The sequence below is a fragment of the Molothrus aeneus genome, chromosome 6 (genome assembly GCF_037042795.1).
Source record: "Molothrus aeneus isolate 106 chromosome 6, BPBGC_Maene_1.0, whole genome shotgun sequence".
NCBI classification, from domain to species: Eukaryota; Metazoa; Chordata; class Aves; order Passeriformes; family Icteridae; genus Molothrus; species Molothrus aeneus.
Genome location: NC_089651.1, coordinates 61,292,737 through 61,314,181, shown reverse-complemented (window position 1 = coordinate 61,314,181; position 21,445 = coordinate 61,292,737). Strand labels below are relative to the sequence as shown.

Below are 21,445 nucleotides of genomic sequence, written 5' to 3'. Positions count from 1 at the left end.
CTTCTGCTCCTGCTCCTGCTCCTGCTCCTCCTCCTGCTCCTGCTCCTCCTCCTCCTCCTCTTGCTGCCCCTGCCCTCCTGCTCCGCTCCGCTCAGCCGGGCAAGGTTCGGCCGCTCGGCGCCGGGGCCAGCCCGGGGGCGGTGCCGGCCCCCCCTGCAGCCGTGGGCCCCGCCGGGCTCACAGCCCCGCTCAGGCCGTGAGGGCGGCGCGGCCTCCCCTTGCTGCTGCTGGCGCTGCAAATAACACCCAATAACACCTCCCTTTCCCCTCTCCCGGCTGCAAGAAGGTGATGATGGCCTTGGGGACGCTCTTGAGGAAGCCGCCGCTGCCGCCGGGCAGTTGTAGAGCCTTCTGGGGATGGCTGAATGCCGTGTTCAACAAGTAAGAGTGAGTCGCTGGTTAATAATTAACTTGCAGATCCCTCAAATTCTCTGCGCGGTTTGTGAAGCGGAACAATCAAGTCCCTACGCTGCAGAAAACGTTTTCTGTCATTAATGCTCCTCTTTCCCCCCGGACTGCATGCTGGGTTGTTGGCATGGGGTCATTCCGTGTCTGCTTCCCCTTCCAAAGCCGTGACCTTCCAGAGCAAGGTGTGGGCTCTGCCCCTGCCCTGGCCACATGGATCCCATCCCTAAATCCTGCTCTTCTTTGACCCCAAAACTCACCTTAACCAGTAGCACAGTTTTCTTTCCTTACAGACATGGAAGGAAACTGAGTTAAGCCCAGTTATATTTGTATTCTTTTTCTAAAGAGCATCTGCCGCTTAAGTTAAAAAACCTCACACCAGATTAATGTGAAAAGCGCCAATCACTTGCTTTTTTAAGTTTTAAAAGTTTAGTAGTAATAAAATGGTTATAAAAATAGTAATACAATTAGAGTAATAATGATTTGGACAATTTGGATTAGGACAATATTAGACAATAGAGAAAAAGAGCTACGGACACTCCAGGTACCTTTTCTGGGCAAAGTAAGCCCGAAAAAGGCCCCACGTTACCAGAGGATTAACCCTTAAAAACAACAGCCTGTTGCATATTCATACACCTCATCCATGATGCAGAAATTCCATCCAAACACAGGATTCTGTCTGGGCAGTGTCAGCTTCTTCCTCTGAATCCTAACAGCGCCTTCGAGGCAGGAAGAAGTTCATTTCTCCTGATAATGGAGCAATAAATTCTCTTTCTCTGGAAGATTCAAGTGTCCTGTGGCTGCTATCTCACTGCCAGTCCTTTCTTTAAAGAAAAGTATCCTACATAGCATAGTTTCTATTTTAACATATTTTATAACCTAAAACTGTATTTAACACACTACTTAAGAGAATTAACACAGCATCACTTTCTAACACAACACATACAATATTCATTTGAATATTTGCGAAAAGCCAATCATAAAATACACATTTTTCACATTAAGCGCTGCACAATCCAGAAATCACCCATTCTTAAACCCCTTCTAGTAAATCCCACCCTCGCTTCTCTGACACACAGCCACAGATTCGCTGTGGAGCGTTTCGATTATCGCCGGGGTAATCGAGCCCCGCTACGGGCGGGCTGTGGCTGCTCTCTGTGTCCCGCAGGGTGGATCACGAGCGCATCCGAGCCGTGGGTCCGGACCGCGCGGCCTCCGAGTGGCTGCTGCGCTGCGGGGCCCTGGTCCGGTACCAGGGCTCGCCCAAGTGGCAGCAGGACTACAACGCCCTGCCCACGGGGCCCCTGGGCAGGTACAAGATCGAGGCCATCAACGCCACCGACTCCTGCATCATGTACAGAGGATTTGACTACCTGGGTAATGTACACGGGGGAAAACGCCACGCGCTTGGTTTTGGAATTTTAAAAGTTTAAGGGTAATAAAATGGTTATAAGGATAGTAATGTAATTAGAGTAATAATGATTTGGACAGTTTGGATTAGGACAATATGAGACAATAGAAACAAAGAGTTACAGACAGTCCGGGTGCCTTTTCTGGGCAAAGTAAGCCTGAAAAAGGCCCCACATTAACAGAGGATTAACCCTTAAAAACAACAGCCTGTTGCATATTCATACAGCTCATCCATGATGCAGAAATTCCATTCCAACACAGGATTCTGTCTGGGCAGTGTCAGCTGCTTCCTCTGAATGCTGACAGGATCGTTCTGCCTGAGCAGGCAGGAGAAGTTCATTTCTCCTGATAATGGAGCAATAAATTCTCTTTCTCTGAAAGATTCAGGTGTCCTGTAGCTGCTGTCTCACTGCCAGTCCTTTCTTTAAAAAAAGTATCCTACCTAGCATAGTTTCTATTTTAACATTTTGTTATAACCTAAAACTATATTTAACACTATATTTAAGAAAATTAACACAGCATCATTTTCTAACACAACACATACAATATTCATTTGAATATTTGCAAAAAGCCAATCATAAAATACACATTTTTCACAGTACACGCAGTGATTGTTTTAATGACTTTCATTTGAATCTTATCAAAATATGAATAATGGTGTCATTTTCTCATTCCTTAGCAAGATACTCATAAATAATTTGTGGGTTTTTCCCCCCTTTATAAATATTTATCAGTCCCCAGGGTTTTGCTGGAGGTGTGGTATGAAGTGGAAAGACTTTGGGAATTTCAGCTTTTACCTGAAGTTGCCATAAGCACTAAGGAAGTGCCACAAATTTTGATGAGTTTGTAGCAAAAAGCACTATAAATATTATTTTTCTTCTGCACCAAGGGATGATTTTGGTGCCTCTGAAGTTGTAATTTTGCTCATTATCCAGGCATTTATGATGTCTTCAAAGACAAATAAAAAAGACAAAAACCAAGTGTTTCAGGTGGTCTTTAAATAACAGAGACCAAAAAGGGAACAGGCTGTTTTATTTTTTAATAGCAAGGGACCCTGAATTCCTGGCATTAGCACTTTCTTATGTCAGTCATTGTTTATTACCCAAAATTGTGTAGGCTTTTTGTTACTTGCCCATTTCAAAGCTCTTGAATTCTTACTGAAACAATTCAAACCCCAAGGTTTTCCTAAATCTGAAGAGCCACAAAAGGACTTTGGAGATTCACTGTGTGTTACAGCCCCACTGTATAAAGGAATGTGTGGCTGGGTGGTTTTAGGGGCAGTTGTTAAATTGAGAATTTAACAACCAGCACAGGCTTGTTAGCGTTCAGGAACACAAAACCAGGGAAGGATTCTGTGCAGGGCCTTTGTTGGAGAGCTCTGGGTGTCAGGGGTACAGACCCAGAGCTGACTCTGACACGGGTTCAGGATGAACCCATAATGTTTTTATACCCTTATTGTTATATAACTGCATATTAATTATTAAACTTCTACTGTTCTATTGCATACATTGATTTCACCCAAGCATGGATTTTGTAGTTGTCATCAAACCCCCCAATAGTTTTTTATTATTCTTGTTAGGATTAAACAGTAATTACATCCAATTACCAAGCCATCATTGCATCTAACAATCCTGTCATTTATCATGGTCATTCAGCGATTATCCAGGTGCAGCCTAACATTTTCCCAGGGCCTACCAGGCCTAGCCTTCCTTTTTAACTCCCCTGAATATTCCACGATTTTAGAAACCTTTTATCCCTATAGTATCAGGCTGGAGCTGGAGTTGTGGAGCAAACCCTCCCTTGTGCCCCTGCAGATGGCCTGGAGCACGTCACAGACATCAGGCTGGAGAAGTGCATGTACATCCAGGACCAGTGTCTGCAGAGGCTCAGCGACACCAGCAACCTCCAGAGGAGTCTGCAGCAGCTGAGGATCATCTCCTGTGGCAACGTCACTGACAAAGGCATCCTGGCACTCCACAAGCTGGCGTACGTGGGGCACCGAGGGCTCCCACAGCTCCCTGCTCAGGGCTCTGTGGCATTGGCATTGGGGCTGGGGTGGCCTTGAGGATAGGTAATTAATGATCAGCAGGTAATTAATGATCAGCTTGCCTGCTGTTCTGAGCCCTGTCGTGCAGCAGCTCTGTTTGACACAGTTTGTGTCCTGCAGCTTTCAGTGCTTCTCCAGCTCACAGCTTCCTGTCACGCCACCCTCCTGGGCCTCAGGGTCTGGGACAGGCCTGGGTGCTCAGGAATGGGGTGCACTTGGGTACTGCAGCTAAAAACCCCAAACACCCACTTCAGAAACAAACTTCCAGTAGAACCAGTGAAAATACCAAAAATTCCAGTCACCATTTAAAATACTCAAAACTGCAGTAGAATAATTTCTCCAATTTCTCTGTCAGCAATTCAACAGTAGTTGCTCGTTTTCTTTTTGAATATTTACAGGAACCTGGAATATTTGTATCTGAGTGACCTTCCTGGGATCAGAGAGAAAGAAAGAACCTTCCGTGTCCTTCAGCAGGCACTGCCCAAGCTGGAGCTGGAGCTGGATTTGGAATAAACACAGCAGCACATAACTGAGATGTGATTTCCTAGGATTTGTCTTATGTTGCATCAGTGAAGTTGTAGACACCACTGTGCTTCCAGTAAAGCCCAGCTCTCCCAGTCCAGCCTCAAAGGTGGATGTGACCTTTTAAGAAATCATGCAATTAATTTTTATTAAGCTTAAACTCAGTGGTGGATCAACAGCAGACAGGGCAGGCCTCTGCACGTAGGCATCTGGTTCCTGTTTTTCTAGGGAGCTCTGAATAGCTCAGAAGTTCTCAGTGTTCTATTGCACAGAAGCAGAGTGGCAGTGGGGGGAGTGTTGGGGTGTGTGTGGTCAGTGCCTCGTGTTGGTGCTGTTCCCTCTGGAGAATCTCACCCAGTAGGTGGGTGCTGATTAATAAAGGAGGTTCTGGGTCTTTTTTGTGTCCTTCCCACTCGGAGTTTGTCTGGTTCCATGATCTGCAGGCAGGCAGGGTCACCCCTCAGGAGCACTGAGCTCTGTGCAGGAGCAGCAGCTCTTGGACACAGCCCTGAGTACGTTTTTGTGTGTGCTGATGGACTGCAGCAGTTCTGTGCAGCTCTGGAGTTCCATCCTCATCCCTCCTCATAAGTAAAAGTCAGTGAGAATTGCTGAGGTTGGAAAAGTCCTCTGAGACCATGGCAGTCCAAGTGTTCCCCCAGCACTGCCAAGGCCATCACTGACCCGTGTCCCCACGTGCCACATCCATGTGGCTTTTAAATCCCTCCAGGGATGGCGAGTCCCCCACTGCCCTGAGAGCTGTGCCAGGGCTGGACAAACCTTTCAGGAAGGAATTCTCAATATCAGAGCTAAACCTTCATGGCCCAGCCTGAGGCCGTTCCCTCTGCTCCTGTCCCTGTTCCCTGGAGCAGAGCCCGACCCCCCCGGCTGTGCCCTCCTGGCAGGAGCTGTGCAGAGCCACAAGGGCCCCTGAGCCTCCTTTGCTCCAGGCTGAGCCCCTGCCCAGCTCCCTCAGGGATTCTGCAGCCCCTGCCCAGCTCCCTCAGGGATTCTGCAGCCCCTGCCCAGCTCCCTCAGGGATTCTGCAGCCCCTGCCCGGCTCCCTCAGGGATTCTGCAGCCCCTGCCCAGCTCCCTCAGGGATTCTGCAGCCCCTGCCCAGCTCCCTCAGGGATTCTCCAGCCCTTCCCTGGACACGCTCCAGCCCCTCAATCCTTTCTTGTGAGAGACTCAGAAGTGGCCCAGGATTGGAGGTGGAGCCTCACGGTGCCAGCACAGTGGGAATGGCTCATCCTCAGGGAGAGCATTTTCACTCAAATCCCCGGGTCTGGGCTAGAGAAGGGCAGAGGCTCCAAGCAGTCAGATGCACAGTGCTGGCTCAGAGATGTTTTCCATGTGGAAGCAAACAGAAGGCCATCAGGCACACACAGGACATGGCATCTGTCCCACTGAAAGGGCTTTTACTGCTGTGGAACACAAAATGTACTGGCAAAACATTTTTGCTCTAAGTGTCAGTAAAAAGAGGATGTTCTTGCCCAGTAGTAAAGTTTTATATAGCAAAATACCTCCAGTAAATTGGAAAAAGCTAAATTTCTTTTATTCAAAATCATCACAATATTAAAATCTGAGATTCCACAAACCCCAGTCGTTCTAATACAAACACTTAGGTAGAATTCCTGCCTGTGTCTGGCCATTGTTATAAATTACATTCATGATTAGCTTTGATAAAATCATTTCTATAACTACAAGCAAGTGCCCTCACTCTTGTCAGAAGCAGAATTTGAGGATGAAACTGGCAGGAGAAGCTCTGGAAAGACTAAAAGAAACAGCAGGGATGTTGCTCTGTTCTCCTGGTGCCTCTGGAGCCTCTGGAACAGCCAGGCAGCCCCTCCCAGCCTGGGCTGCACCAACACAGCTTCAGCCCTTCAGCAGCACAGGCACAGCTCCCCACAGAGCAGGGACTGGGCCCAGCCTAAAGCAGCAGGGACCTGGGCCCAGCCTAAAGCAGCAGGGACCTGGGCCCAGCCTAAAGCAGGAGGGACCTGGGCCCAGCCTAAAGCAGCAGGGACCTGGGCCCAGCCTAAAGCAGCAGGGACTGGTGTATTTGGCAAGGTGGAGCTCTCCTGCCAAGTCTGAAATGCAGGGACAGAGTTTTAAATTTCATCCTGTGAGCACTGGGTTGGGATAATCCTGCAGCAGGAGGCAATCAGGAATGAAAGCAGAATGCATTTGCCTTTGTACACAGAACACTTAGGATGAGCTTGGAGTTGTTTCTGCATCACTTCCTCTCCATCAGTGACCCAGAGGAGAGGACAGATCACTCTGTACATGCCAGAACTTTTAGTAATTTAGTTTTCCACTGTGTATCCTCCATTTATAAATCCTGGATGACTTCAAACAACTGAGTTTTAATCTGCCACCTGGTCAGATGTTTGGGAAGTGGTACTTTGATTTCCTTGTCTTGCAGCAGTTCTTCTTGCTGTCCAAAGCTGGGAGAACCTTGCTGCAGGTCAGCTGAGGCAGGTGCTGTAACTAAAGGAAAAGTTACACCACGTGTATTTGTTTGGAATGGGAATAAACCACACATGGAATCAATCTTCATACAGAATATAAGCTATAAAACTATTCCTACTGTAATCCTGTATTTTTCAAGCTAAGATCCTGGGGTTTTATGACTGGACTCTAATTAAAGAGTTCCATTAAACAAGGAAAATATCCCAGGTGATAGAAATGGAAGATTTCACAATCAGTGTGACCCAGAACTGACACCCTGTAGCAATTCTCCGTCCCTCACCTCCAACCTCCCTCCTGTTCCCAGCTCAGCCTTAGAGCTGCCATGGGGAATGTGGCTCCCAGGAATAAAGAACTGTGCAATGAGGTGCATTGTGAGGCTGCATTGGGGACTTGGGATGGAGTCTGGAAAAGCCAGAGCAGCAGGGAGGCATTTGCTTGGCAGCTCCAGCTGCAGAAACGCCCAGCGCATGGGGTAAGGGGTGGAAGTGTTACAAACAGAAGTGGTGTTTATTCCATCTCCATAATTCAGGATTAAAAAGCACCTGAGTACCCAAAATTAAACCAGTGAGAGTGTGCAGTTTGTGCAGCCCTCCTGCTGCTCTCTGTCAGGAATGCACATTCCTGGATGAACCTTACCGTGCCGGGGCTGAGCTGTTTATCCCCAGTGCCCCATGGAGCCGCAGTGCAAAATCCACTTTGTACAGAGTTACTCTTTAGCCAGGGGCTGTCTTGTGCTCAGGACAGAACCAGGAGCAGCCCAACACCCTCAGAGCCAGCAGGGCCCACCCTGGGAGCCAACAAGAGAGCAGCCCCTCCTCAGGGGGAATATTGAACACCATGGCAGCCTTACCCCTGGCAGGTGCTTCCGAGCCAGCCTGGCCGGGTTCCCAGCGCCCCTCTGGTGTTCTCTGCCCAGCTCTGCTGCCTCCCTGAAGCTGCCAAAATAGGGGTGCTGCAGCAGCTGCTCACAGCTCTGCCTCTCTGCAGGGTCCATCCGAAGGCAGCCCTTGAAAAGATGGAGGATCACACCAAGCACTCCTTACCCAGCCCTGCACAATTCCTGTGCTCCCCACAGCCCAGGAGCATTCCCACAGGTACCTGTGTCAGCAGCTTTTTAATGGATTCTAAGAGTGGCTGTTCAGCAGCAGCATGAAGCTTGAGGAACAGCTAATTATCCAACAATTATAAAAATTAATCATGGAATGGTTTGGGATGGAAGGGACCTTAAAGATCATCTTGTTCCAACCCCCTGCCCTGGGCAGAGACACCTTCCACCATCCCAGGCTGCTCTGAGCCCTGCCCAGCCTGGCCTTGGGCACTTCAGGGATGGACAATCCACAACTGTAGGAGGAATTGTGGCTCAAGGAACTGCTGCAATCACATGGGGCAGCAACCCAGGTCCATTTCTCAGGGAATCTCAAACTCAGTCCCAGACTCTCACACCAGATGATTTGTTTATCCCTGGGCAGGGCTCCTCCACAAACTGGAGTTTCCTCACCTTCATGAGAGCCAGTGCAGAGTATGAAATATTGGGGAATTTCACTTCCAATGGTTCCTGCAGGGAAAAAAACAACCAGTGAATGGACTCATATTAGCAAACTTTTCATTCATCAGGCACCAAGAGCCAGCTTTCCATAGGAACATAACCTGTTCCTCACAAAGTGCCTCCATCACTCCATGGGTTCAGAGGCCCAGCAGCTCTGAGGATGTGCCACCAGAAATGGGGCAAAGCAGCAGAGATTAAACTTTTTTTGACTGCTTTTACACAGATTGTAAGCTAAAATGTCATGAGAGGTTCAGCCACCTCCAAATAATATTCTGGTGCACACTGGCAAAGTAGAGGACAAAGTTTTTGGATAAGGAAAAAACACTGCACAGCAAAGGACAGGGCAGGGTGGGAAGGGAGGGAAGTGCAGCTGCAGGCAGCTCTTACCATGATCTCTGGGTCTGGAATTCTTACCCCACTGAAGAACTGGTTGGTGCTGAACACTTGCTGGTGCCTGGGAATGAGATCCCCTTCAAGCAAGAATTTAAAAAAGAAAAAAAAAATTGGAGTAATTTGCTTAATTTTACAGTGCCTGCACTGAATGTGGCTGTATCCTCTAACAAGGCTGATGCCATCCAAGACAGCATCTCAAGAGCTGGAGCATCACCAAGTGAGCCAAGGCAATGTCCTTTGTGACAATCAATGTCCATTTGGGCCACCAGTGATCCCACACCCATGTGACTGTGCTGAAGGAAAGGCAGGGCCACCACTGTTCCAGCTGCAGGAGAATTTAACTCCTCTTGGAAGAAATTCTCTTTGGAACTCCTGAGGGTGGGGTACAGGACAGAGCTGGAACACAGCCCCACCTGAGCCTGCTGCAGCTTTTCCCCAAGGCAGCATTTTTGAAGCTCAGAGCACCCCAGAGTGAGGAAAATGTTCAAATCAAATCCATAGCAAAGGAGCCAGTACAATGCCCCATAATGGCACAGCTTCAATCAAGGAGCTTTGCTCTGCCTCACTCCAGCACCTGCATCCAACAATCAATGGGAATCTCCTCTGGCTAAAACCCTGCCATCAAAAATTAATTGTACCTGCCTAACACTGGCATTAATGAATTCTGGAGGATGAAGGAATCGGTGAAGAACTATTTTTCTAGGTAAGGAACTTATCTGTTTAAAGGCATTAGTCACCTTTGTAGTTTTATAAACTGCTCAGTTAAAATTACAACTCTCTGTTCATTCCAACAAATTGCAGTGAAAAGTGGGGGGGTTGTTCATTGCCACCCAAGAAATCAGATGTTACACACCAAAACTGAAAAGAATCAATGGGCCTGGATTAGTTTAAGTGTTATGGGGGATAATGGCTCTTTTATTTAACAAAGAGGCTCCTAAATCCATTGATGAACAACAAGAAACACGTGGAACAGATAGGCTGTGGTGTTCACACTCCCCTTCCCAGGCACACAGCCACCAACAGGCCCTGACAACACTGGAGACCCCCCAGGCTGGGATGAATTCAATCCAGCTGTTCATGGACCACTTTGTTTGGTAGCAAACCCTGAAACAAACACCTGGATCTTGGAAACCTTTATGCAGAACATTCCTGGTCCTTTCTGCTACAGACACCTCATGTTTTTGTCTGTGTGGAGACAGCTGAAGTTGCTCCCTCACCCCAGCAGGGACCAGCAGGGGCAGCCAGTGGTCACCAAACACATCCCCCATCTTTCCTCATCTGCACCAGCCCCAGCTGCCCAGAGGGTAAGGACAGAGCAGGGATGGTTGCAGGCAGTCTGCAGGCAGTGATCCCAGCTCCCAGCCTGGTTCACTGTGGGCCTGTCAGCACCTGCACACAATGCCAGCAACACCATCTCAGCTCCTTCTAAAGGACAGGAACCCCTCAAATGAACCAGCACCTTATAAAGAGAGAGATCTGCTGGCTGAATCCCCCCTGGCTGCCACAGACACATTTTATGGAAAATCCTTTCCTTAGGATCTGTTCTCCTGAGAAGCTGAGAGGCCTCAGGAACAAAATGCAAACAATGGGTTATCTGCTGCTGTGGGATGCAACGGGGGCATCTGGGATTGGTCTCATGTGGTTGCTTTTAGTTAATGGCCAATCACAGCCCAGCTGCCTTGGACTCTCTGGTCAGTCACAAGATTTTATGATCATTCCATTCCTTTCTTCCCTTTCAAGCCTTCTGATGAAATCCTTTCTTTTGTTCTTTTAGTATAGTTTTAATATATCATTTTAATATCATATATAAAATAATAAATACAAAATATTACATCATTATATTAATATGTTTAGATATGTATTTATATTGATATATTTATTTTATATTTAATGCTATTGTTATTATTCTTATTATTATTTTATATAAAATAATAAATCGCCCTTCTGAAACATGGAGTCAAGACTCTCATCTCTTCCCTCGTCCCGAGAGCCCTGCGAACACCACCGCACCTGGCTGCTCGCCGTTCCCGCCGCAGAGGGCATGCATCCCTCCGGGGCAGGCGCCAGCGGGGCTCTGTGTGCCAGGGACGCTCACCCAGCGTTCTGCGGATCAGGTACAGCTGATCCACGTCCGACTTGCCGGGCCACAGGGGCATCCCCGAGAGCAGCTCGGCGAACACGCAGCCGATGGCCCACACGTCCACGGGGGGGCCGTACTGGGTGTCGCCCACCAGCAGCTCCGGGCTGCGGTACCACCTGGTGGCCACGTAGTCCGTGTAGTAATCGCTGGGACCTGCTGGCTCGGGGCAGGGCAGAGAGACACGAACACAGGAACGTGGGGTCAGAGCCGTGCACAGGAGCCATCGTCACTTGTGACATTTCGGGGCGCCTCCTGGGCAGGCCAGAGCTGCAGGAGCAGCGTGAGTCACTGGCCACCAGCGGAACCCAACTTTGGAAACGCTCGGGAGCTGGTAAAAATCAAGAGCGTGTTTTCCTCCAAATGAAAATCTGCACAGCTCCACAGCAGGGCCCTGCACAGCCAGTGGGCAGTTCTCAGAACCCGTGTGATTTGTCTGAAGAGGAGCTAAAAAAACCCCAGATTAGGGGGTTTATTTACAACGGAAAATGTGAAGCCATTGTTTGCAGAGGCAGCCCGAGGGGCTTTTCCTGCCAGGGAGCTCCAGCTGTGTCTGCAGCCCTGCACAAACAACGGCCGGGCAGCTCCGAGACGCCAGGGCCGCCTTCCCTGCATCCCCCGTGCCAGCACCCCCAGCGGCCCGGCAGGGAGCTCCGCTTGTTCACGGCTGGTTTAGGAACCTCTACCCGGCCCTCAGCAGAGCTTCCCTGGGCAAACACACAGCTACCACACAAGAGGATGTGCAGTGTGTCAGACACAGCCAGGCGAGGGCTGGGATGGCTCATCCCACACTCCCAGGACATGAAGAGTGCCAATAAATTCAGCACTCACTCAGTATGCGAGCAAATCCAAAGTCACAGAGTTTGATGACAGAGTGCTTCGTTATCAGGATGTTCTCTGGCTTCACATCCCTGTGGATGCACTGGAAGAAGGAAAAGAAGCAAGGTTAGAAGCATTTCACCTGGCCCTCAGATAAATTCAGCCAGACCCCTTTGCAGCACACTGTGGCAGGCAGCTCTTCCTGCTGGAAGGGTTTCTGAGCAGCAGGACAAGGACCTGGCCAGAGCCCAGGCTCTGTGCAGGCTCCCAGCTTCAGCTCTGCATCCCCTGGGAAGCTCCTGCCCAATGGTTTTGCTGACAAAGCTCAGCACGAGCTCTGCTCAGCACAGGTGACACATCCAGAGCTGGGGACATCTGGCCAGCTTGGGACCCTCCAGAGAGGGAGGATGTGACTCCAGTGAAGGGCCACTGAAATTTATGGGACTGGGGTGTCACATCCAAGGAGAGCATGAGGGGGCTGGGACTATCAAGAAAAGGCTCCAGGTGAAAGTCCTCAATGGGCATGAAATCCCTGATGGGGAGGAGGAAAGGGGACTGAGCCAGGCTGCTCTTGGTGGGGCACTGAAAGGACACAGACCATGGGCACAGACTGAACACAAAGGAAATTCCATTTAAACCTGACCAATTTATTTTATCTTTTTTACTGAGGGCATGGCCACACACCCAAACAGATTCTCCAGAGAGTCTGTGGAGACTCCAGCCTTGGAGCTTTGAAATCCTGACTGGAAAAGTTTCTGAACAGTCTGTTCTAGCTGAGCCAGACTGACTGCAAGGGTTGGATGAGGAGATCTCTAGAACCCCCTTCCAAATCAGCAATTCTGTGATTCTTTGGAGGTGACCTTGTCCTTCACAACAACCAAATTTGGGCTTGGCAAAGAATTTCTGCTGATCAAACTGACAAAACCTTTATTTCTTTTGTTCACTCAACTCACTGGGGTCTCACTCATGTTGTCCCTCTCCCATCATCACCTCAGAGCAAACCCCTTGGACTTTCCTTGCCAAGCTGGTGGTAAATTATTGTGTCTCCTCCTGAGGATTGAAATGCTGCTTATGAAACCACATGGAGCTCCAAAAAGGGCAGCTGCACAAAACCTCATCACCTGTGATCTACAGCAGCTCAGGCTGCAGCATCTCATTGTTCCCTCTGCTCCCAAACTCCACTAAATCTTCCAGACTGAGCAGGGGAACAGAAAAAAGACACAAACCAACAAATCTTGGAAGCAGGAGAGACCCGTGGCCAAGTTCCTGTGGCTCAACTGGACGTCATTCCCTCAGCAAAGACAAAACACCCATGCCAGGGCCATCTCCTGCCCCACTCTTAAATCTCAAGTGTTGGCAGATGAACAAAAATAAAGACAATTAGAGCTAAGTTTGGCTAAAGAGCTTCTCCAAAAGGCTCCTTCTCCTTCCCTGCTTCTTAAAATGTTCCCACTGACATATCTGACACACACACAACTCCAGAGAGCAGAGGAGGGAGTAAAAAGGATTTACTGTGTCTAAGTTTTGAAATCTCTTCACTGGTGCCATGGTTCAATCCCATGCCAGTAAAGTGAGGCACTTTCTGTGAAATCCAGCTGATGAGCTGCTAGGGCAGGTTCCTGAAGGGCAGCAGCAGTGCAGGGCCCAGGGAATCACACAAGGATCATTCCCACTCCTCCTGGAGGATTTTCTAAGGTCTGAGAGCAAATCCCTCCCTGACAGCCAAGCCAAGGGACTGTGTGACAGTGAAGGCAGCTGGTGTGGGTGTACACCAATATTTCAGGTGTGTTTCCTGTTCAAAACAGGGGATAGCACCTGCCTCCATCCCATGAAAGCTCTGGAATCAGGAAAATGCCAAGAGAAGCCCCCTCTCTCCCCCAAGGCCACGTGCCAGCAATCATTGGTGCAGCTCAGGGACTCACATTGTGTTTATGGCAGAAGTTCACAGCCTGCAGGGTCTGCCAGGTTATGCTCTTCACCAGGTACTCTGGCACCCTGTTGGAAAGAAACACAGTTTTATTTTGGCCATTAATAATGAATTCTCTATTTCAGGGGAAATGAGTGCTGACATTGTACAGGGATCTCTGAGCAAAACCATCAGGGAAGTCAGGAAACCCTTCCAAAGGCAGCCAGTGCAGCAAGAGAAGAGGATTTGTGTCTGGTACCAGTGTCACAGCCAGCAAGGGCTGCCACTGTGACCACACAGCAAAGTGTGTGAGTCCATCCCAGAGCCCATCCTACAGCTCCTGGCAAGCCTGAAATGCCAGCAGGAGTTTCTGCCTCTGCACCTCTCAGGGCTGGAGCTGCTGGGGTATCCATGGTACACACACAGGGAATGCTGCCATGGCACTGCTTGTCCAGAGTGGAGAGGTGAAAAATGGGCCAGGGAAGGGTGCTCAGACCAGAGTACAAAGCCCTGCTTTGGTCTGGATCTCCCTCCTTCCCTGCCACAGCCAGCAAACATTTCCCAGCCCCCTCTCCTTTCTTTCAGTTACTGGGCAACAGTTCTTGAACTTCCCTGGCTGTCTGTAAACATCTTCAACAACCCCAGGAAAGGCAGGAGCGACAATCTTGACATTTTCCAACTCCAACACAATTTTATTTCACATGTTTAGTGCGGAAAAGCTTCTGATTCATAATAAATAAAAGCACTCCCCCAAACTAAACCAAAACAATGCAAGCCTGAGTTTTTCTTTCACACTTGGCTGTCAGTGGGTCAGTGACACCCTGAGAGTGAGTGAGATAGAGATTCCTTCCAGAAACATCCCAGAATGATGGCAGTGCTGCTGTGACAGCTAAAAAGGGGATGGAGTTCGTCAAATGAGCTGGAATCAGCCCATGCCCACCCATCTTCACCTGACCCCAAAAGACCTGACCATCTGCCCTAGCAAAGCTGAAAAGCAAAGCAAGCAGCCAGCTGTTACATGTTCCTTCACACTGGAGTTGTTCTGATCAGCAGTCAGCAAATGGGAGGCATTTATTTCCTTCAGGAGAGTTTTCCATCCCCTCTTCAGATTCCAGGGAACAGGTTCAAAGTGGGATGGCAGCTCACAGAGCTCTCAGCTTTGTCACATGCTGTCAGCATGCTCCTTCCTCCCGGACAAAGGGAGTCAATAACAAAACTCTTGTTTACTCAACCCCCCATGCTGCAGCAAATTCACAGCCCCAGGTCTGGGAAACGATTTATGGACTTCTGCTTTAGCATTTCCCCAGCACCAAGGCACCGGGATAATCAGGGACAGAGGGAGTGGCCTTTACAAGGTGTGGACAGAACAAACCCTGGGTGGAGCTCACACGTGGTGCAAGCGCCTGTCTGAAGAGGAGTTTTGCAGAGAGCAAAAAGAAAAACCAAAAAACTGCAAGTTTTGCAGAGAGGTGCAGGCTCAGCTCTTAGGAATTACTCCTCACTCCAAGTGTTCCAAAGTGTAGATGTGGCACTTGGGGACAACGATTTAGTGGTGAACACGGCAGTGCTGCATTAACAGTTGCACTGGATGCCCTCAGAAGGCTCTTCCAACCTAAAGGATTCTGCAAGTCCCTGACTCTGTGTTTGGGTGCCCAGTGCCCGCAGTGATGGCAGCAGTGGAAGGAGCAGCTGCTCCCCAGCCCCGGTTCGCTGCTCTCCCTCAGCCGGAGCAGGACACAAGGACACAGTGTGCTCCCCAGCCCCGGTTCGCTGCTCTCCCTCAGCCGGAGCCCTCGGGAGGAGCAGGACACAATGACACAAGGACACAGTGTGCTCCCCAGCCCCGGTTCGCTCTCCCCGGCAGGTGGAACCCTCCTGGAAGGAGCAGGACACAAGGACACAAGTTGCTCCCCAGCCCCGGTTCGCTGCTCTCCCTCAGCCGGAGCAGGACACAAGGACACAAGTTGCTCCCCAGCCCCGGTTCGCTGCTCTCCCTCAGCCGGAGCAGGACACAATGACACAATGTGCTCCCCAGCCCCGGTTCGCCCTCCCCGGCAGGTGGAACCCTCGGAAGGAGCAGGACACAAGGACAGAAGGCGCTCCCCAGCCCCGGTTCGCTGCTCTCCCTCAGCCGGAGCAGGACACAAGGACACAGTGTGCTCCCCAGCCCCGGTTCGCCCTCCCCGGCAGGTGGAACCCTCGGGAGGAGCAGGACACAAGGACACAAGGACACAATGTGCTCCCCAGCCCCGGTTCGCTGCTCTCCCTCAGCCGGAGCTCTCCCGGACGCTCGGCTCGGCGCTGCCGTCCCCGCGCTGAGCGGGGCTGTGCGGGTACGCGGCTCCCAGGCCGCTCCTGTGCCGAGCCACAGCAAGGGAGCCAGTGCCGGGCACTGGGCTGCTGAGAAACTGTCGGAACTCAGTGCAGCCCTCTGGGTGCCCAGAGTTGTCGGGACCCCTGCCAGGGGGCTCAGAGACACTGGCACACGGCCCAGAACACCTGTGGGTTTGATTATGACCCGTGGAGCAAATTACCGGCTTTGTATGAAGACCTGAAAGCCACAGAAGTTTAAGTAGTGTAATAATAAAATTATCACTAGGTGAAAAAGTAGATTTTGGGGTTTTTAGAATGGGGGTTTTGGGGACAAGATGGAGGGACTTGGGCGTGTCCAGCCTTTCTTCTTCTTCTTCACTACCTCCATCTTCTGCTGTGATGGTGGCACTTACAGATTGGTTTAGAGTGGAAACTCACTGTCTAACATGGGTGATAGGTGTTGGAAAGTAATTGTAAACGTGTTATATGTAGTTTGTAGTATAAAGAGATAACACTGCCCTGGGGGCAGTCAGTGTGCCTGGAACTGTGCTGCTAGATGGACCTCGGCAGGGCAGGAGAAAAATTTTTATAGATAAGATACAATAAACAACTCTGAGACCGAGAAATGAAGAGCCCTGACTCATCCTTCGAACGTGCGGGCCGAAACAGAGACTGCTGACGTGTCTCGGGGCTGCCATGAACGAGAAGAGCCCTGGCCTGTGATGAATGAGCCGGCCCTGAAGGGCCCGGGGCAGCACGGGGCCCTCACTCACCCGCGGGGGTGCCTGTCCAGCTCCTGCAGCACCGTGTGCTCGCAGTACTCCAGCACCAGGTGCAGCCGCCGCTTCCTCCGGAACACCTCCAGCAGCTTCACCAGGTTCGGGTGTTTGAGGTGCTGCAACACACGGGGGTGGGCTGGTCAGAACTGCACAGGGTGAAGGGGTGGGGCACAGGTTTGTGCCCTGCAGGGTCACAGTTCCTTAAGCTGAACCCTTTCTACAAGCACAGCTCAGCCTCTGGGTATTTATTTTGGGAGCTGACCTCAATGGGTGGGCAACAAGCTCTGCCCAGGGCTCCATCCAGCCCTGCCCTCTGGCACTGGGAAGCCCCAGTATCCCCCTTGTCCTTGGGTATTGGGAAGGGATTCCTGGCTGGGAGGGTGGGGAGAGGCTGGCACAGGGTGCCCAGAGCAGCTGTGGCTGCCCCTGGAACCCGGGCAGTGCCCCAGGCCAGGCTGGACAGGGCTTGGAGCAGCCTGGGACAGTGGAAGGTGTCGCTGCCAATGGCAGGGGTGGAATGGGAGGAGCTTTGGAATCCCTTCCAACCCAAACCATCCTGGGATTCTATGGTTTCAAGAGTCTGCAAACTCCCACTCCACGTCCCTTGGCTCCTGGCCACAAAAATCCCTTGGTCTGCAAGGTGTTTACTGGGCAGAAAAATGATTTATCAGGCCCATAATTTTCTGCTGATGAAACACAATCTCACTCCATCTCAACAAACAGGAGTTGCCTAAGCAAGGAGGTGCCTCAACAAACAAACAAACAAACTGTCACTATTTGCAGAGAAACATCTGAAAAGACTCAAGCAGGTCTGCACTTGTTAAAGTCAACAGTGACCAACACAGATCCTGCTGTGCCTGGCTGCAGGGGCTTTGGATCCTTAAGGATGATGCAGCTCCCAGCTGCTTTACAAGGAACTTCTGCCATGATTATTTTCCTTTTCAGATGTTTAATATCATTTAAACCTTAATGTAAATCTAGCATTATTCACTGAAATAATATAGCTACACATCCTGTGTTTGCTTTGGATAAGAGAAAAACTTTGGCTGCTTCTTCCAAAATGTAACTGAAAAATAATTATGCTTTTTCCTAGATTATTGTTTTCCTAGGATAGCAGGTGTACAAATCATGAGCACCATGGAAACGGTGCAAAGGGGACACTTCCCATTTCTTGGAACACAAAGCTGAGGGTACTGTGTGCCATCACCCAGCAGCAAGTTTGAAACAAAGAAAAGGAAATTTTTTTTTTTTCACACAACACATTCCTAAAGCCTCAGGACACTATGGAGACCAAATGAACACATGAGTTCCAAAGAGATGGGACAGAGTCCCAAAGATCTGCAGATGGATGAAGCAACAGGCACAGCCTTTGCTGCAGAATCCTTGCCCAGGAGCTGGGAGGGTGAAAGGAAACCTTACCTGATCCTCTCCCCCTGTCTCCCAGATCTCTCCTCATTTCTGCATGCTGGATAGACCTGGGGTGTGACTCACTGCAGATGCTCCTGTGCTTTTATTTCACGGGGAAAATAAAGGCAGAAGCTGAAGGAGTAACCCATTTCTGAAGGAGTGACCCATTTTTGTGTGAGGATGAGCACTCACAGAGAGGTCAGGGAAGGATCAGCAAGGACAAGGCTCACTAGTGCCAGTTCTGCTGTCACTTCCATGTGGAATAGCTGATCCTGCATAGCCCCTGACATTCAATCCACAGCTGGATCCTGCACATCCAGGGGCTCAGAAAGGGCGTTTGAAGGAGGAGCTGGGGCAGATTTATCAATTGTGGAGCAGGGAGAGCTGTGTCCCCTGGCTGTCCCCCTCCTCATTCAGCCTAGCCTCACTTTTTACCCATGTATTTTATATTGGCTCCAACTGCTCTGGCAATTTCCCGGGCACAGAGGGGTCTGTGACACACACCAAGGGCAGAGCTGTGCCCACACCGGCCAGGACATGGCTGGCTCCATGGGGACAGAGCCTGGCTCACTCCCTCTGTGCTCACTCCCTCTGTGACTGCGCTGATGCTGCTCCTGCCAAGCCCGCCGGCTGCTCATGGCCGTGCCTCAGCTCCCATCTGCTCCTGCCTGCCCGCCCTGGCCAGGATCACCCGGCATCGCCATCTCTGGACAAGAGGGTCGGACATTCCCTGGCAATGGCTTTCTTTCAGAGGAACTGCCCGAGCTGGGCACTTCATGGTGCTCCATCACCCCTGTCTCTTTGCTTCCCCCATCACCTCACAGATGCCCTCATGCCCCGGCTCTTCACGGCTGCCCTCACACCCCATCCCCTCACGACGCCCCGTCCCCTCAGGACGCTCTGTCCCCTCCTAGCTGTCCTCATACTTTGTAGCCTCACGATGTCCCCTCACGGATGTCCTCACACCCTGACCCCTCACGACCGTCCCCGGCAGCTCCCTCAGGGCTGGCCGCTCCCCGCCGGGGCTGGCCATGGCGGGCACAGCCCAGCGGGGTCCGTCCCGCCGCGCCCGCCCACCTTGAGCATGCGGATCTCCCTCAGGGCGATCTTCCGGATCACCGGGTCCTCCTCGGACTCCAGGAATTTCTTGATGGCCACAATCTGCCCCGTGTCCTTGTTGCGGCACTTGAAGACGACGCCGTAGGAGCCCTCCCCGACCTTGCCCAGCTTCTCGTAGCGCTCCATGGCCGGGCGGCTCCGCCACCGCCTCAGCGCGGAGCCGGTGCCGGGGCGGGCCCCGGGCGGGGGAGCCTCCCCGGCGGGCACGGCCCCAGGAACCGCCCCGGGGACACCGCCACGGCCGGGGCGGTCCCGGGGGAAGGGAGGGAGAGCGGGGGTCCCCGTGGCCGCAGCCGGGGCCATACACTGACTCCGCGCCTCACGATCCCCCCTTCGTGCCCCGCAGCGCCGTGTTCATGGAGTCACAGAACCACTCATGGACTGGATGGGGAGGGACCTTAAGGACCACCCAGCTCCAACCACCCTGCCATGATCACGTTGTTTCTGCACCTCTCTGCCTGTCCAGAGGATCGCTAGGTTTGACTCCTCTTCCTGCAGGGCTGGAAGAGGGCGCATCCTCCCACAGGCTCTGCCAGCCTTGGGCAGCAGCCGCACTTCCCTCTGGCTCCTGGAGGTTCCCCTGGAACATCTTCCCACTGCACGGTGCCATTAGCTCAGCTTTCTGCCGCTGAACGGGCTCCTGCCAGCAGCCAGACCCTTTCTGGGAGCTTTCCAGCCCTGACCATCCTGTTCTTTGTCCTGGTGCACCCGGCTGGGTCCCTGGATCCTCATCCCTCTCCTCATCCCCTGACCAAGGTGGCCTTTTGTGGTGGTAATTGCTCTCAATATTAGATCTGAATATGAGTGTGGCCACCCCACTCCATCTCATGCCTCCTCCCTCCCCAGTCCTTCCCCACTCCGAACTAAGATCCACTAATTATTTTTCTTCCCAAGCCATATTCATCAGGGATGTGCAGTCCTCACATTCCAGCTGCCAAGACTGACCCCACCAGAGTTAACCATCTCCTGCAGAGGAGGACTATTTATTTATATTTATGTATTTTATAGAAATATATTTATTTACAAATATATTTATAAATAATACATATATCTTATTTATAAATATAATTTATATTATTTATAAATATTTATTTATAAATATTGTAACAGTAACTGGCAGTTGTGTTGTGCAAAGCCACATTCATGACATTATTTTTTCAGCCTCGTCAGCAGATCCCTGAAGATCTGGGATACAGGTACAGCACCTGCAGCACCTGCATCAAACAGCCAAAGTGTGTGTTTACACAAGGTGTAAACTGCTCTAGGTCCTCAGCTGTGTGTTTCCCTACTCTGGGCAGCCCTTTGAAGCCCACCAGCCCCTGCTCTCTCCCCAGGTACAAGGCAGGAGCCTCTGCTTTCCCAGCCAAACAACTCCTGGGTGGTTCCTCGGTGCTCCCAGCTGGCTGGGCTGGGATAACGTGTCCCTGTGGGAATAAGGTGTCCCTGCTGCTGTGATTTCTCCCTCTGTGCTGTCCCCAGGAGCTGCTGCTGGCTCCCTGCAGCCTGCAGGACAGGGATCAGCGGCGCCAGGCCCTTCCCACAGCAGCCACAAAACCTGGGCTGAGGTTTTGAGTCCTCCCCAGAGCCTCTGACCAAGGGATTGTTCCCAGAGAGTCACCACGGCCCAGATCAAATAAAGCAGTTTATTTGGCATAGACTGAACTGCAACAGAAATTCCCGTGGAACAAAGCCTGGTTACACAAACTGAACGAGTGCAGTTTTGAGTCTCAGTTACACCTAAGGACTAAACAAGGTAAAAAAAAGCACATTTCAGAGTCTCCCAGTCTGGTCCTTTCCATCCAGAGACACCGTGGCTCCCCTGATGCGTTGTACCTTTCTTCTTTAAAGAGATGTCAGCACAATTCCAGCTGTATTTTTCACTTGCAAGGAATTTGGTCAGGAAATCCAAAGAGATTAATCCACAGACTGCTCTTCCTATGCTGGTTGTACTTCCAAGAGCTCTGGGAGCCTGTTTTAAGGCTTTCAAGTTGGGTACGTGACCTCGTGCATCCAATAATTAAAATGTTGATAAATGTTGAGTGAGGAAGGAGGGGCTGAGCAAGCTTTTCCTTCATCACTCCTGAGCTCCCCCTGTTAGGCTTTCTCAAGCCTGGTTTAAATTCCACAAAAACAAAGGTACAGACAATACCAGACTAAATTAAACAGTCAAA

At 50.8% G+C, this 21,445-nt stretch overlaps 2 protein-coding genes across 5 annotated transcripts; one reads left to right on the top strand and one right to left on the bottom strand.

The window, feature by feature from the left end:
* The first annotated feature begins 52 nt into the window (after positions 1–52).
* DMAC2L (distal membrane arm assembly component 2 like) lies at positions 53–4,778 on the top strand. Its single transcript, XM_066552929.1, has 4 exons — positions 53–381; positions 1,574–1,782; positions 3,630–3,801; positions 4,261–4,778. Exons 1-4 carry the CDS (start codon positions 290–292, stop codon positions 4,373–4,375), a joined length of 588 nt encoding a protein of 195 aa, XP_066409026.1. The 5' UTR covers positions 53–289; the 3' UTR covers positions 4,376–4,778.
* Positions 4,779–5,912: 1,134 nt separating this feature from the next.
* On the bottom strand, positions 5,913–19,486 carry CDKL1 (cyclin dependent kinase like 1). Of its 4 annotated transcripts, XR_010783894.1 has the most exons (10): positions 19,233–19,486; positions 16,743–16,864; positions 13,673–13,745; positions 11,763–11,853; positions 10,890–11,090; positions 8,789–8,871; positions 8,354–8,410; positions 7,706–7,861; positions 6,438–6,873; positions 5,913–6,356 (listed from the first exon to the last, which is right to left on the bottom strand). XR_010783894.1 is itself a non-coding variant. In XM_066552926.1 (9 exons), the coding sequence occupies exons 1-9, from the start codon at positions 19,398–19,400 to the stop codon at positions 6,766–6,768; spliced, it is 1,059 nt and encodes a 352-aa protein (XP_066409023.1). In that variant the 5' UTR covers positions 19,401–19,486; the 3' UTR covers positions 5,913–6,765. The 4 variants fall into 4 exon arrangements, 3 of the variants coding, with proteins under 3 accessions (XP_066409023.1, XP_066409024.1, XP_066409025.1); XM_066552926.1 differs by having other exon boundaries at positions 5,913–6,873; XM_066552927.1 differs by having other exon boundaries at positions 5,913–6,873; positions 8,816–8,871.
* Between the last annotated feature and the right edge of the window lie 1,959 nt (positions 19,487–21,445).